General features: G+C 38.7%; 1 protein-coding gene across 4 annotated transcripts in view; it reads right to left on the bottom strand.

The window, feature by feature from the left end:
• Window positions 1–2,098: 2,098 nt before the first annotated feature.
• TTK (TTK protein kinase) overlaps window positions 2,099–16,616 on the bottom strand; it is a 37,186-nt gene continuing 22,668 nt past the window's right edge. For all 4 annotated transcript variants that reach the window (XM_083730174.1, XM_083730175.1, XM_083730176.1 and 1 more), the window contains exons 10-22: window positions 16,113–16,236; window positions 15,445–15,617; window positions 14,271–14,440; window positions 13,126–13,234; window positions 12,375–12,467; window positions 11,951–12,108; window positions 11,709–11,857; window positions 10,798–10,922; window positions 9,296–9,376; window positions 6,368–6,544; window positions 5,170–5,260; window positions 4,875–4,972; window positions 2,099–2,742 (exon numbers count right to left, since the gene is read on the bottom strand). In XM_083730174.1, the coding sequence (XP_083586300.1) occupies window positions 2,656–2,742; window positions 4,875–4,972; window positions 5,170–5,260; window positions 6,368–6,544; window positions 9,296–9,376; window positions 10,798–10,922; window positions 11,709–11,857; window positions 11,951–12,108; window positions 12,375–12,467; window positions 13,126–13,234; window positions 14,271–14,440; window positions 15,445–15,617; window positions 16,113–16,236 (1,635 nt within the window). In that variant the 3' untranslated portion in view covers window positions 2,099–2,655. The remainder of the gene's footprint in view (window positions 2,743–4,874; window positions 4,973–5,169; window positions 5,261–6,367; window positions 6,545–9,295; window positions 9,377–10,797; window positions 10,923–11,708; window positions 11,858–11,950; window positions 12,109–12,374; window positions 12,468–13,125; window positions 13,235–14,270; window positions 14,441–15,444; window positions 15,618–16,112; window positions 16,237–16,616) is intronic.

Here is a 16,616-nt window from a genome sequence, read left to right as displayed (position 1 = left end):
ACAGACAAAGGCACAATAGCTATGGTGGAAATGTGAACAGGAGAGGGCAGGCCATCACCAGAGTAAGAGCTAGGCAGCACAGCTGCTTGCTTCAGTCTGCTTAGAGGAGATACATAATGGACTAGACTAGTCTTGTCATTCTCCCACCTTTTATTTGCAAGCTAAGTTCTCCTATCATCCAGTTTCACAACCCATCCCAGCTCCTCTCCCATCCCTTGGGAATGGAGTGGGGCTGTCATCACTGAGGATTTCTGAGTTCATGATGCACCTTGGAGGGATGGGCTGTGAACCTGATTAAGGGCTGTGTTTAGAAATGTCACATTCACTAGTTAAGAGGTCTCGGGTGTCGGATTTCACAGGCAACACATGAAGCTCCCAACAATTAGATGTCCACCCACATTTTTTTTTAAAAAAATGTAGGGCATTGATTGCATGGGTCCACAGATGGAAAGAGGGCAATTTGATTTGTTTTTGCAGGGGAGGGGTTAATGCTGTGTTGCTGGTGTGAGGAAATAAAACTGAGAACCACCGAGGCAAAAATAAAATAAAAAAATTTCACTGGGGTGAATAAAGAAAAGGGATTTTTCCTGCAACAGAATGAGGCATCAGCTGTTATGGGTGAAGAGGGTATGGAAAATCCATTATCTTCTCTCTGTATGCATTCTTGGTTGCCCCTTTTTAGTGGGCTTGACTAGCCATCTGTTTCATTGGAAGCAGCATCCATATTATTCCCCCCCCCCCATTTTTATTGTTGTTGTCATTATTTATTATTTCATTTCTATTGCTTATTAATACAACCCACTGCCTTCTTTCAAAATGCTAAAAAGAGACATAAATCCAGTTGTGGACAAATGGTTAAACTTCTCTGAATCTTTACACAAAAGCACTGCCACTCACCACCCAGGGAGTCTCTGCAATTTAATATAGTGCATTGCATATATCATTCAAGATAATAACAATGATGCCATGAAATAGATGCAAATGAAAAAAAGACAATCTAGCATTAATTTCCATATTTCTTCCCATTACAGAACTCAGTAGATGCAAAGCTTTGAGAATTCTGCATCAGTAATATGAGCGAGGGGAAGCAATCAGGGTAGAACAGACAGGACTTCCAACTAAGTCTTGTAGGGTGAATTGTTCTTGTTCAAATGGTTTAACTAGTTTTATATGATCACAGAGCTGGATTACGAGACATCTTCCCTATCGGTGCTCCAGAGGTTGCTGAACTGCAACTCACATCATCCTAGGCTATTGGCCATATGCTTGTTGGAGATGATGAAAGTTGTAAGTTCAGCAACTTCTGGAGAACCAAAGATCCCCACACTTGTTGTGAATGTCTATATGGTAGTGAAATCCTATAGTAGGAGCTTTACACTCTTCGAAAGCCCTTTTGCCTTGAAAGGGAGAGCCTAGAAAATTTAAATAATCAGTAACAGAGTTAAGCTCCAAGTTGGATCCTGGCAATCACAGACCCACCAAGCTGGATTTGATGTTTACAGGCCTATTTCTATGCACATTCCCACCATTTGGTGGACTCTGTGGCAATGTAATAATTATTTATATAGTGCTTTAAAAGAACAACTCCTAACTAAAACATTTAACATATGAGAAAATGAAGTACAGGTTCTTCTTGTAGGTTCATAATATGAAAACAGCCACACCCAGCCCCCAAGAATTGCACAAATAAGGATAATCTCCAGAGAAAGAAGTATTGCCGAAATTAAAAGCAAGCCACAGTATTTAAAATCCAATGTTGCCATTCCTGAAACTGTATTGGAGCAGCTGTTAATCCCTGGACTAAATTATTCAGCTATAATGCAGATTTAATATGCTTTCTCTTTGCCTGAATGATGTCGTAATTGTGCCTATACTTAGAGGAAATGTCTGCCATCTTGACATTAATGAAGAACTAATTCACAGAACTTGAAAAAGTTAAAGGAGCTATAATGGCTGAGTTGGAGACAACCTAAAATTTCACATACAGGATTATTTTGGTCACCTTTCCAAACTTGTAAAGGTACTCAGTATTTCAATACTTACAGCTATTTAATTTTGGAAGAATTCTTCCATTAAAAAAAAAATCACATTCTAGGAATAACAGTATAAATCTTTTTATTATTATTATTTACAGAGTTCATTTTTTATTTATTACAACGTCTGGTGTCATTTATAAATCAAAACATGTCCATGTCAGGATGTAACACCATAAAACAAGAAGCAGAGCATAAGAGTAGCTAAATTACATAGTGTCCCACATCACCAGTAAACAAAATGAAAGAAGTCAATATTTCAAGAAAAATACTGGCAAATACTAGAGGCTTGCAAATAAAGTTTGTTCTAACCCAGTCGTCCTCTTTTTTTGCATGATTTAAAGAAATGCAACAAAATATCTTCCACATTTTCAACTTTTAAGGTCTCATCTGTGTTTTGTACCCAAATATCCACACATTGAACCAATCTGTTAAAATTACATAGCGAGAACGATTGTCCCTTAAGACCAACATACAAATACTGGATAAACAAATGACAAAGAACATTTAGACCATAAAACAATTATCAGAGGCAAGGCAGTTCGGTTTAAACAGACCAACTATTGCCTAGAATAGTCTTATCATGTCTTCATTAACACTTTTTAAAGCTAAACTTTATGTATCACTTTGTGCTCCGTGTTTTCTTGCCACAGTTTGCAAAAGCAGACACATCTAAACCTTCACCGTTGCTGCACTGCTCGTATAAAGCCTGAAACATTTAAAAAGAAGAAGAAGCAAATCAGATCATCTGATGCTATCATGCTTTCTTTCAACCCCCCTTTCACAGCTCATATTTTGCATGGAGCGTTTGACTTACCCCTTTCCCCCACATCCCCAGTTGAAAGCAGAGTTATCTGAATTCTCACATAACGCACCCCCCCATCTCACTCTGTCTCCCCCTGCCCATAAAAAATCTAGCCCCAATTCCTTCCACTCTCTCCCAGTCATTGATGAAATTTAGACTGCAAGCTCCCTGGGAAAGGGATCCTTTTGTGATAAAACAACCTCTTGTCAATATGCCATTTCCATGTAGAATCCAGTGAAAAATCCTCTCCATAAGCAGGGGTTTGAATGCTCAAACTAGCCAGTGTCATACTGATTCTGGGTAGTGAGCCAGCAATGGAGTTCTATGCACAGGATCTAACCCCTCCTTCCCCCAGTGCTCCACATGCTTGTCTACTCCGGGCACCCTTTGACTTGTCTACACCTGAATGAAAAATTATAAAACTGTAGATTATTCACTTGCACACTTTTGTAAAAACTTAATCTTTGAATTCAAGTCTATTTGGCTTAAAAAGAATACTCACGCCAGCTTTTATTGCACCTAAAAAAGTATTGCTAGAATATGCAAATGTTGTCAAGAAGCACTACAAAGCATGTCCAGAAGCAAAAAAAAAAAGTACCACTGAATTTTCACTGTGATAGAAAAGTACTGCCATGCAGAGTACAGTCGTTTTACCCAATACACATTTTTGCCTCATTTAACAGTTAACCTCATTTAACAGTTAACCTCAACGTGACTGAATGAGATTATTATTTATTATTATTATTAATAATAATTATTATTATTACTACTATTATTAAAATGCAGACATGCCTAGAGAATTCCAACTACAGTGGTACCTCTGGTTACATACTTAATTCGTTCCGGAGGTCCGTTCTTAACCTGAAACTGTTCTTAACCTGAAGCACCACTTTAGCTAATGGGGCCTCCCGCTGCCGCTGCACGATTTCTGTTCTCATCCTGAAGCAAAGTTCTTAACCCGAGGAACTATTTCTGGGTTAGCGGAGTCTGTAACCTGAAGCGTATGTAACCCGAGGTAGCACTATAGATCATTTCCAAGTTTCAGGGCTTGTAAATTTAAGGTGGTTTTACTCAAGCCATCACAATGTAGCCTTGTTTATAGAGACAAGTAGTAAGGATACCTATCTGTAGTCATAATCCTGATCTGCTGCAAGTAGTGCCCACCCCCAAAATGGAATAAAATGAAGGATAAAATGAAGAAAAGCTGATTCCACAGTTATCCCACAGGGATTTTTCCTTGACTGTGGTTAACTTAATCCCTTAATTCACTGTGTCCCTCAGTTTTTATCAAAAGATGGGTAATCATTTAAATAAAATGCCTTGAGGGAAGTTTCTGCTGGAAACGTCATATAGTTTAAATACAATAGGTTACACTCAACTAGCTTCTAGTCAGACTAGACCCAATGAAATTAATGGACCAACGATAGTCATATAATTTTAATGGGTCTTCTCTGAGTAGGCCTAGCACTAGAAACCACCCAATAATTCCTATGAATGAGTGACAGATTGAGCTTCAGCAGATGGGTAGGAGGAGCTACCGCTCTTGTTTCTGAATGCCTCCTGCATGCCAACCAAATCTTTCTTTTAAGTGAGAGCATTTCCCTTATATTACTATTATGAAGTGCAGTCTGGTAGGATTTGTTTACTTGCCATAACACATTGCTTTGAAGATTATGAACTTATATTCATTTCCGTTTTATACCATGTCACCCCCTGTTAGGGTGAAAGCCTTTCCTATCTTTATACACCAAACCATTCCCCACTGCCTATTAAGATCCGCTGCTTCTCAAATCCACTATTTTTGCACCCTCTTCTGTCCATCTCACACAACATTCCTCACTACACTTTTGTCACACACGCCTTCCTGCCCCAAGTGGACATTTTATGTGTCTTGTTTTGTATCTTTGTATCTTCTTTATTTGGTATAAATAAATAAAAATAGGAACTGTATCAGTTCTACATTCTCTTTTTGCTTTAAGTATTATAAATATCAAGTTCTTAGTAAGAATACCACTGCCAAAAATACATTTACTTACTCTAGTAGCTCTAGAAATGGAGTTAGGAGAGTTCAGGCCAACAAGATGACCAAGGATGCGCTTTATTTCTTCTGTTGTCCCTTTTGTGCTTGAATCCCCTAGAAAAATGTTAAAATCTGGTTATGCTTAAAATGTCCAGCTAAGCTGTATGAAAATTCAGATACCAGAGCACTTGGTGATATACTTAGGTTAGCAGGTATATTGTTTACTCTGTGAGAGTATCAGACAAGAGAATGAACACCTTTATATAAAACTCTGGCAAAATAAAGTGAAATTCAGTAACAGATAAAGTTACCTGTTTGTGAATTGGCTTCAATATGTACATAAGGATGAACCAACAATTCAGAGACAGATATTCTTTGCTTGGGATTCCTTACCAAGCAGCGCTGAGGGGAGAAGTTACAAGACAGAATCAATAGAACTCGGTTTTCCAAAGAATATTATAGCTCGACATTGTTTTCCACATTTTATATAGGAAAGGTACCCCTAGTGAACTGAAAGTGCACTCCATTAATCTAGTTTGTGCCTTGTAGTATCAGATTCAGCCTGCTGTTTCACAATGGAATGGATTCTGTAAATATTCTATGTCAATGTTTCCCCAAAAGTGACCCATGGCCCGCCAGCTAATTCAGGCGGTCCCAGCAGTTTCTGTAAAGAACACTTACAATTTAAATTTTACTGCTTCTCTAATATGCTTATTGTATTACAATTTACATAATTTAAAAATTGTAATACAATAAACATATTAAGAGAAGCAATAAAATTAAGAATCAAATGAAAGTTATCTCAACCTTGTAAACAAACTGGCCATGTTAGAACAATCATAATGATAATGGATGATAACAAACTAAGATTAAGCAGAATGCTACCTTCTTTCCAATAGGCTAGTTCTCTAAAAGGGGCCAAGAGAAATAACTTTTCACATAAACACTTGTATGCTGTATGTTCTTCAGGTATAATCAAACACATAACATATAGTACATGGTAATTTTTTAAAAAAATACAAGGTGCCCTTAAACTTGCCTAGGCATTGAAGAGAAACAGAATCACATACAAAAGTGCACAGAGCTTGACTCCCAAGAATAATATGCCAAAAGACACTTGAGGAATGTAGACTCTTTCCTGTCTCTGTCCTCTGCACTACAGCTCCACCCCACCCCACCCCCCAAAAACCCTCTCCTTAAGGAGGAGGTCCTTCTACCAGATTTTGAGCAATTTCTTCCTTCCCTCAGCAGCCTGCCTGTGCCCCACTGCAAGCTGTTCAGAGGGACCTTTCAACTTTCCCTGGGGCACGGGGAGAAAACGTTAGGGAGGAGGAGAACGAAGAAAGTCCCCCTTTGTGAGCTTCCTTTCATGGTTCTCAGGATCCAAGCCCAGATGTAGTCCCCCCCCCCCCCCGCCCCAACCACAAATGATAAAGTCAGGAACTGTTTGATATATACATTAAGAATGCTAAACAAAATTATATTGTACAAATTTACACAGGTGGGTACCTTTAAGACATCCTGGAGGTCTTTTTCTGCAATATCAGGGAATGCTATTTCATGACTAGGATCAATTATGGCATGAAGTTTTGCAATCTGATTTGTTATGTGCTGAAATGGAGTTCTTCCATAGGTCATACAGTATAAAATGCAGCCCAATGACCAAACATCATTTTTTGGACTGATCTAAAAACAAAGGCAAGGATAGATGGATGGATGATAGATAGGTAGGTAGGTAGGTAGGTAGGTAGATGCTCCTCACACAATTAACACAATGACTTTGAAGCTATTGCCATTGCCATTACATTAACATACGTGGTGCAACTGAATAAGCAATCAATTATAAAACCTGGTGCAACAGCATAACAATTAAGCAATAAAGGAGAGCATCTATATTTCAAAATCTGATCAATGACACACCTTTGCGTCGATGCATATTGCCGAAAGTAGGATGTTAATTGTCAGGAAAAGTAATTTGCACACAGTTAAAACCACAGAGAGAAATCTACATTATCAGTTTTGTAATCTAAAATAATGGAAACATTGCTTCAAAGGCAGACCATTTAAAACGATGAATAATACTGCTCATAAAAATTGTTTAAGAAACTGATGCCCTGGTAAGGGATCAACAGAAAGTGGAATACAGTGATAAAGATTTTCTCATACTACCTTCGGCACTGATTGAAACATAAACCTGTTACACTGGAATGTCAACATGAGTAGGTAAGTTTCAGAAGAAGAGGAGGAATATAGACAAAGGGAGCCTCAGTTTTGTGTATATTTAACATGCTGGCACGGGAGTCAGCTTATAGAAGAAAATGAACACAGGCAACTTAATGTAAGGCAATTTTACTCTGTTCACTTAAGCCCACAAGTCTTTGGCTGAAACAATTTTGCAAAGGAGTAAAATAAATTGCTCCCCACCTCATACCCCCATCTACGTGATGGGAATGATAATACTTTATGGGGCTGCTTAACAAATTACTTAGAAAATGCATGTAAAAACCTTGCAGTGTTTTTTGCTCTTCTGTTGGCTAACATCACCGTTACACAAGGTTTTAAAAAAATTAACTTCAAGACAGACCAGTGAGTTTAATCGTTTTCAAAGTAGTGTAAACATTTGTGGCGTTCGTATGGAGCCCCCGGTCGTCTCACCGACTATTCTCAAGTTAACAATGAAGAGTGTAGTTTATTGCAGACACAAATAAACTTTAAATGCATTCAAAACACTGTTACTTTTTACCCTCTTAGTCTTAGTCTTATTTTATCCTGTCTCTAACTCTTCTACCTCCCCTCACACAAGAACTGTACAAACTGTCTATTTCCATCTGTCTGCCGACTGCTTTCCCAACTGCTTCTTCCCAACCAACTAACTAACAACTAACTAAACTTTGGGCTAAGCCCTTTTTATAAACAGGTAGGCTCCGCCTCTGGCTTTTCTATTGGTCTACCTATTAACTCTTTCTCTCCCCTTGTACAGGTATTTCCAAAAGAACGGGCAAATGCCACAACATTAAAGGCCTAAGAAATAAGGATTGGTTGTGCTTGAAGGAAGGCTGCTGAGGAGGCCATAAGCAGGCATCCCCAAACTCAGCCCTCCAGATGTTACTGGACTACAATTCCCATTTGTTAGAGGGGGGCTTTCTTATGGTGGCAGATGACAGAAACAACGACACCACGAGGCCGGTGTAAAACCAAATCAAATAAAGGTTTTATTACAAAACAACAAACATTGTGGGTGTTTTCTCACTGCGGGCAAAGTTCAAACTGCAACTTTTCCTCCTTTTGTAGTTATGACCAGCTGTACCCAATCTGCCCAAAGCTCACAGAAACAATTCTCAAAGGTACAAACATCTTTACTGTTTCTTTGCAGAATGACTCCCAACACCATCATGACTAGCTAACAGGACCAGTGGTCAGGGATGATAGGAATTGTAGTCCAAAAATATCTGGAGGGCCGAGTTTGGGGATGCCTCCCATAGAGGATCTTGGCTGTGAGTCCTGGGAGAGCTGCTCCCTGCCTTGCAGGCCTTTTTTCACCTGGCCTGGGAGGCGGAGCCCTGACTCACTCCAGCTACAAAAGCTGAACAGACTCTTGGGCTAGACTGTTGTTTGGGGGTTTTATTGTTGCTGTTCCTGTTTGTACCTTTATTTTAGATCTTGTGATTTTTGCAAAAATTTATTGTTTATTATTACTTCCGTTATGCGGGAGTCATGTTTTTTTATGTTATAAGCCACTTTGAGCATGGTTTAAACTGTGGAAAGGAAACACACACCAAAAATTAAGTACATAGATATAGATATGTAGGAATGTCTTCCTGACCTCTGCGGTATTTTTGCTGGCTGTATAGGGTCAAAATATGTATCTGCCTGTCCTTACTGCAATGTTGGACAGAAACCAAGCAGTTTTCTTTATGCTTTTAAAATCAGAGAGAACCCTTCCCCAAAGTTCACTCTCCCATGTGGTTGTCTAAGGTGCTAGTTTCACATTTGAGCTCTTCCTCTCACAAATTTTCATTAGGAAACATCCAGCGCCAGTATAAGGGTCCTTGCTTTTCCACACAGTAAGCCGCCTCCATCTGATGCCCCTCCCCTCAATCCTACTGCAGCCTCTTGCCCCACATCTCAGTCATTCCCCAAGGATCCCCTGATTGCCAGCCACCCAAGAAGTACATAAAGTTGCAGTGTCTTTATGCTGGGACTGGATATAATCCATTATGAAGCTCTTATTAAACCCAGGATCAATTCTAATTTGATGCTATTTCAACTTCTGCTACCGTCCCACCACACTGCCCATACAAGCCTTTTTATAACTGCTTTATTCACATCACTGCATACAAAAAAACCCCCAATGATTTTGTCCTGGGTTTGTGGAGATTTAGAAAGTAAGATCCAAACCAAAGCATTTCCCTCCTTCAACCACAGGGTATTTTTTACCTTTGACCTTGGTTTTCCATTTTCACCACAGGAAGACATGTCTTTAATTACCTCTGGTGGCATGTAGTTAACTGTGCCAACCTAGTAACAATTAAAAATATAATCATGTAATTAATTGATAGTTTGAAATTAGAATCTCATGTTTTGGTAGAAAGATTGCTCTAAAAAGGGCCCTGAAAAACAATGCTCACAAACCATTTTTTTAATTAATCCTCTTGAAATCCTGCTATAGTTCATTAGAAACTTTAGAACAGGAAAAACAAGCTTGTCTAGGAAACTTCAGAAAGCTCTTAACATAATGTTGAAGGCAACTGTATCTCAGAGAAATTAGTAATATAGGCAATTTTCAAAATTCCTCAGTAATTCTAATCCAATACTGAATGATTCAGACTATCTCTACATTAACTTTTTAAAAAAAATGAACTCAAAATGATGTTGTCACACTATATGCCCAATTCTCCACCCCAATAAAGCCACCAGCAACTTTTGTCAGGTTTGGTGAGTCAGTTTCAAGCAACAGAGCTACAGTAATTAAGAGAGTGCTCTGTGGGATTGTGAACCTCCTCTCCACAGCTCTGCCCTTTCAGAGAAAATTCCTCCTCTTGCCTTAACTGAAGCGAAGAAATATAGCCACACTGATGTTAACCATGGTTAAGGCAAATCAGATTCTGTGCGTAACCAGGATTTGAGGATGGTTAAGAACCTTGGTAAAATAGGAACCATAGCTAATGTCCGGACCAAAGTATCCATTGACTGTTGTTAAACTGGACAGGAGAGAAGGAGGAAATCATAGGGCCCACTCCCTACCTCTTAAAATTTGTCAAGAGATTGGGTCTGCTAGGTACATATTGATACTAAGTGAACTGGATTAGGCATAACTATTTCCTAACTCTAAAAAACCCACAAAACAGGATTTCTCTGTGAAATTTTATGCTGTTTCACCCTTTATGAATACTCTTCTCAGACCCATCTGAAGTGGGATATGCCCTGCATGTATAGACTGCTATACATCTCTGTTGGATGCCGGCGCCCAACATATAACCTACACCTTGCAACATTTCCGCAGCAACCGGGCATAATTCAGGCTGCAACTCCATGCCATAGCACACATGCTTTCCATGCAATAGACTCCAGGTTCAATCCCTGGCATCTCCAGGTAGGGCTGGAAAAGATGGTCTGAAACCCCAAAAAATGCTGCTGTCAGTGTAGACAATATTGAGCTAGGTGGACCAAAGAGCCGATTCTGTATAAGGCAGCTTCCAATGAACTTTTGTGCAATAACCCTTCTCTCTTTCATCTGGGGTAGTCATGACTCCTGTAGTCCACACTCTGGGAAACCATGCGCCATGACTATGTCTAGACCCACAACCTGCCTAAAACAGGCAAACACAAATCAAGACCCACAAAACTCCTCACATTATTCCTGATGTCCCCTCATTGTGAAAACAGGCATTCGTACTGTTTTATAATAGGGTAACACAAGGATGCCCCAACAGTCTCACCTGTGAATCTTTAAAAATGCTTGTCACATCTGGCTGCATTTGATTTGCAATGCCAAAATCTATTAGTTTTAGCATTCCATCCACTAGCAGAAAGTTTGCTGGTTTCAGATCACTATGAACAATACCTGCAAATTAAAATTTGTTCAGTTAGTACAAATTTAAAATATGTGCATTTACTCTGTTCTCTCACACCCATTCTACAAACCTTCTTGGCCCAACACACAAGGATAGGAGGAAAAGCCAGGTCCTTTTGTAGACCTCGGAGACTGCAATTTGGCTGTGATATTCACCCTCCTCTAAGAAATCTATTTATTTTCACAGAGGGAACAGGTTTTTATCTAACCTTCATCATTGCACAACAAAGCAAAACAAAAGCAAAACAAAACCCCTGTGGAAACATATTCCAAGATTAGAACTAGTTCCAGTTAATTTACAAAACAAGACACTACTTTTTCCCAGAATATAATTAAATGTTATAATTAAAATGCTCCATTCAACTGCTGCTACTAGCCTGGTTCGCACTGAACATTAAACCATAACAAAAGTTCAATTTCATGTAATACAAATAGTTAACTTGCATGAATTCTGGTATGCGCTGCTAAGTACATCTGCCCATTACTCCTTCCTGACTTTGCTGTGCTCAGGAAGAAATGCAAATAAAGGCAATGCAAATAAATAGCCAGATAGCATATGTCCCTCTCTGTTAGATTTCCAAGAGGCAGATTTAATTTATTTATATACCGCTTGATTGTAGAAAAAAAAACCTCAAAGCAGTTTATGAATGCATAAAAAGATAGAAATCTAAAGCATTATTTGACTAGTAATTCATTGGTAGCCATTCCTGTGAACAGCAAGTGTTGAAAGGTTCAGTAGAAGTCTTCAAATACATAGAAATAAGCTTTTATAGATACCATGTGTGTGGATTGTATGGACAGCTTCCAACATATTTTCCCAAAAGCTCTTCCGCTCCCATGGGTTAATTTTTTTCTTTTTAAGCCAAGTATTAAGATCAATGTTTCCACATTCCATCAACATGTAGATACTCTTCTTGCTAATTTCACTAAAACAAGTTATGAAAATGAAGTCATATATGGGAAATGACACTTGGGAGGTGTTTTTAATTAAGCTGGGTTTGTAAAAAACATTTACTCACTAGTCATACAGTCGGATAATCTTATCGCAATGTTGCTGAAGTTTATTTAAGTGTGCAATCTCATTTTTATAGCTTTCTAAAGTTTGTTCCTCTGCCTCTTCTAAATTGACATATTTGATAGCATAAAGCTGCTTCTTTTCATCAAGTACTTGAAACACCTGGGGGGGAAAGGAATACAAACCATCAGTTTTGCTTGTTTTTAAGTGCATTACCAAATGTTAATTACACCAAGGTCAGGGACCTTCTTGAACTTACCCTGTAAGGGAAGCTACCTATTACAAGCACAATACAAAAAGAATGGTGTTGCTTAAGAGAGATGGGGACAGGGGAAGCAATGACATGGTATGTTGTCAGTGATCATTTTTAAACCACCTTCCGCAAGCAACAGTTATCAATGAACTAAAATTTGCATTTAAAATCTCACCTTACTTGATCCTCCCCTGCCGATTTGTTTCAACACAGTGTACCATTTTCCTTTAATACTGATGCAATCACTTTTAGGTAAAGGAGTTGAAATCTGAATTTTAAAAAATACGCATCAAAAGCAACATATGTTAGATATTTACAGTCATATCTTGGGTTATAGACACTTCAGGTTGTGTTTTTTCAGGCTACGGACCGCTGAAACCCAGAAGTACCGGAACGGGTTACTTCTGGGTTTTGACAGTTGCGCATGCGCAGAAGCACTAAATCGCAACCTGTGCGTGCGCAGACGCGCTGCTGTGGGTTGCAAACGTGTGTCCCATACGGATCACGTTTGCAACCCGAGCGTCCACTGTATTTAATATTCTAGCTTACTAGTATGTTCAGGTATTTCTTGTGGGACTGACATAAAACTGTCAACACGTTGCAGATTACAAGCACAGCTTAAAGAGCATAGCATCAAAACTGTTAGCCCAGAAACAAAACAGAAATTTGTTACATATTTAATACAAGACAACTATGTTATGAAACATTAAATGTACATTCTTTCTTTCTTAAATTTATATCCCACCATCCCTCTCAAAGGAGTTCAGGACAGCAAACAACAAGTGATAAAAGCAATAAAAATTTCTAACTGCTTGCTTGTCCGTAAGAATGGGTTGAACCCACTATGGATCAGTTTCCTTCATTATCTCATAATGCGCTTTCAGAGTCATTTATTTTAGAAAGGTTACCAGTAATTCAGTACGCACTTGGTATGGAGTTGAGGGAGTACAAGGTTGCAAACAGGAAAGCTGGTTGTATGGTGTGATGTCCTTACTCAGGTGAAGAAAATTATTCGTTACAACTGGAGTACTGAAACTGTCAAAGGCATTTGAGCATTACAATCCTTGCACAAGCAGCAATACACTCCCCACCCCCCAATCAACTATGTATTTAACTAGCAGCTTAATTTTTTCATCCAAGTCACAATATTTGAAGTTGAATGTAATGTTTAAAGCTGGCTCAAAAACATCTCCAAAAAAGTGCCCAAACATCTCCAAAAAATATTAAATTTAATCTTAATTTGAAGCGCATGTACTTCTAGTAAGAGGTTATCAATACGAAGATGACACCCAGCTCAATCCTTCTCTTCCCCTGACTTGGTGTTAAGATGAGTGCTTGGATATTGGCCAATAAATTGATGCTGAAAAAAACAAGGAGTCATGTGTCCTAAGTTCTCAAGTCCAGGAGAAGGGCAGATGGCCTGTTCCGGATGCCACTGCAAGGCTCGGGTGGCCTCATTGGCAAGGAGTCCCTTTTCCAGACACAGCTGGTCTGCCGACTACAGCCCCTTTTGGGCAGAAATTACTGGACCGCTGTATTCCACCCTGCTCTGGTAACTTCCAAACTGGATTCTTGCAATATGCTGTGAGCAGCTGCCCTTGAAGACAACTCAGAAATTTCAACTGATCCAAAACACAGCAGCCAGTTTACTAGCTGGGCTTCCCTTTAGATCTCGAATAACTCCTATTTTAAAACAGCTGCAAAGGTTGCCTCGTGGGTGTTTAGATTGGCACTGTGATTGGAATTTGTTTTAAATTGTTTTTAATTCATTTTAAATTGTTGTGACTCGCAGACATTTAGGGTAAAGGGTGGACAATAAATCAAACTACTGTTACTACTACTCCTGCTTCGTTTTTACGCCATGCAGAATTATTGATGATGGATGTTTTTTCAAGTTCAGGCACTCTACAAATACTTTAACCAGCATTGAAGATGCACACCTCTTTTTAGTACATATAACCATTAGGTTGCTTAAACAGCACAAAAGCAAATTCCATCAAAAACTAAAACAGAATTGAAAAAATAAACCAACACACACACACACACACACACACACACACACAAAAGTTACCAGGCCATGTAATCTCGCAGTGTGTTGTTGCTAGCTACTGGGCCAACAAGTGACTGGCTGTTTATCTTTGATGCAGTCTCTGGGGGTGAAAGTTTTCGAAAAATTGGCTCTGGTGGTGAAAATCTTTTAGAAACTTGAAACGCTGGCTGTTCAGCACTTGAGGTTTTTCCCTATAAAATGGAGAAAATGTCATCAGTTCTCAAGTAAGCATACATCATATAAAATCCACGTACTAGTGCGTGCTTGCTAAATAAAATTTAAGTGGAAATCAAAGGTGCATTTTTTTTTCTTTTTTAAATTTACTGAAGATTTTATTAGACAGATTCTTAAAATACATGCAGTACCAACAAAATAACATTCACTGTGTTTATCCACTGTTTGAATCAGCAAAGAAAAGAAACTTCCAACTCTACCCATTGTACTAAAATACAATTAAACTATTATTTTCACAGTTGTGTGAAGTTGTTTTTCGTTAATTTAACTATCTAACAAATACTTTATATTGCATGGCTCATTCAATATCTGCCAGAAAGCATTTCTTATTGCAGTACCCTTTGAAATATTCCTTAATTATTGACGATTCCTTGTTTACTTCTTGTGTTGAATTTCCTCTCACTGCCCCTATTCTCCTTGCTAATTATAAGTACTCTATTAGTTTTGCTTGCCATTCGAACTTCGAGGGGATGGTTTTGCTTTTCCATTTTCTTGCTATTAAAATCCTTGTCTATGGCTATACTACCCTGAACACGCCCAATCTCGTCTGATTTCGGAAGCTAAACAGGGTCAGGCCTGGTTAGTACTTGGATGGGAGCCCCTCAAAGGTGCAATTTCACTTGATCTTTGAATTGGACACATTTCTGGAATTCAAAGCTCTGCTTATCCACTGAATATTATGGTCTATACTAGCATTTGCATGTGATTTGTCATGCATATCTAAACAGTAGGCAAGCACCAAGTACTTTTAGGAAGTTTTAATAGTAAGCTTGTGCACACAATACCATATTCAAGCAATTCTAAGAACAGTTTCAGATTAAGAATAGACCTCCAGAACGAATTAAGTTCTTAACCCGAGGTACCACTGTACAACTTTTATCCTACTCAAAAAGGGATTTCAGTACTAATGACAATGAAGACAACATAACAAAAAATCACTTATATAAGTCAATAAAATTACCTCCAAGTTTGTTTTGTGCATTGCTTCAATATTAAACCACTTATTTGCAGATGAATGACAATTTAATCTTGACTGTTTCTTTTCATCATTTTCAAGAGGAACAGAGGGGTGCTGTAGTCTTTCCAGGCAGCTTGGTTCTATGGTACTTGGCTCCTTGTAGTGCTCCTCAGTTTCTAAAACAATAGTTCCAGTTATCCAAAAGAATATGGTGGTGTTTACAGCAAGATATTCAGAAAAGGAAGAGGTTGGACTACACAAGGAGCACAAAAAACTTACTGTGAATAGACTAAAAGTGCTGCTAAGCCTTACTGAATTTATGCAAGTGGTGGACCGGAGAAAGGAGTAGCGGGTTGTAGGAGCTATAGTCATCCTTAGGGAAAGGGGAGATGCACTGGGCAAACTGAACTTCTGCAGTGGCCTCAAGTTACAATGGAGACAGAGGATCTAAAATATGGGACTCTAGGGCAAGCAATAAAAACTACATTCAGAGGGTCATGCTTTGGAGGGGGAAAAGGTAGCCTCTTTTCATTGTTTTTTTCTAATTTTCAGCTAAGCCAACTATGCTCTGGCTACTTTAATCAAGTGCAGAATGAACAATCCACAAATGCCAAAGTTAAAAGTCTACTGAGATACCCATGTCAGTCTAATCCCACAGAGTTAAAGCAAACCTTTTTGTTTAACAGCATAAGTAGAACCATATTTATTCTTTAAGGTTGAAGCTGAATTGGTAGCTACTTCTGAGCTCTCTTCATCTGGTGGCTGCAATTCCATTAACCATCTGCTTGGTAAAGGCTTAAAAAAGAAGAAGAGTTTTTTTATAATAAAGCCAAGAGAAAAGATAGCCACACACTCAGCTGACTCCATGATTTAATATAGAATTAAAACTGAAGGATCCTAGCCTGCTTATTCTCCTGCATAATCTTGATGGTGGTGGTGGTGGTTATAATAATAATTATTATTTTATTATTTATACCTCACCCATCTGGTTGGGTTTCCCCAGGCACTCTGGGCGACTTATAGCACATATACAAATTGTAATACATCAGACACTAAAATTTTCCCGATACAGGGCTGCCTTCAGATGTCTTCTAAACGTCAGATCGTTTTTTTATTATGTATATCCAGCCACTCTGGGCGGCTTTGTTAAGTTCTTGGGAAGTGAACTATAACTT

This window comes from Podarcis gaigeae (genome assembly GCF_964106915.1).
Source record: "Podarcis gaigeae genome assembly, chromosome: 3".
Lineage (NCBI taxonomy): Eukaryota > Metazoa > Chordata > Lepidosauria > Squamata > Lacertidae > Podarcis > Podarcis gaigeae.
Note: the sequence above shows the minus strand (reverse complement) of the source record. Positions and strands in the feature narration are given on the sequence as shown.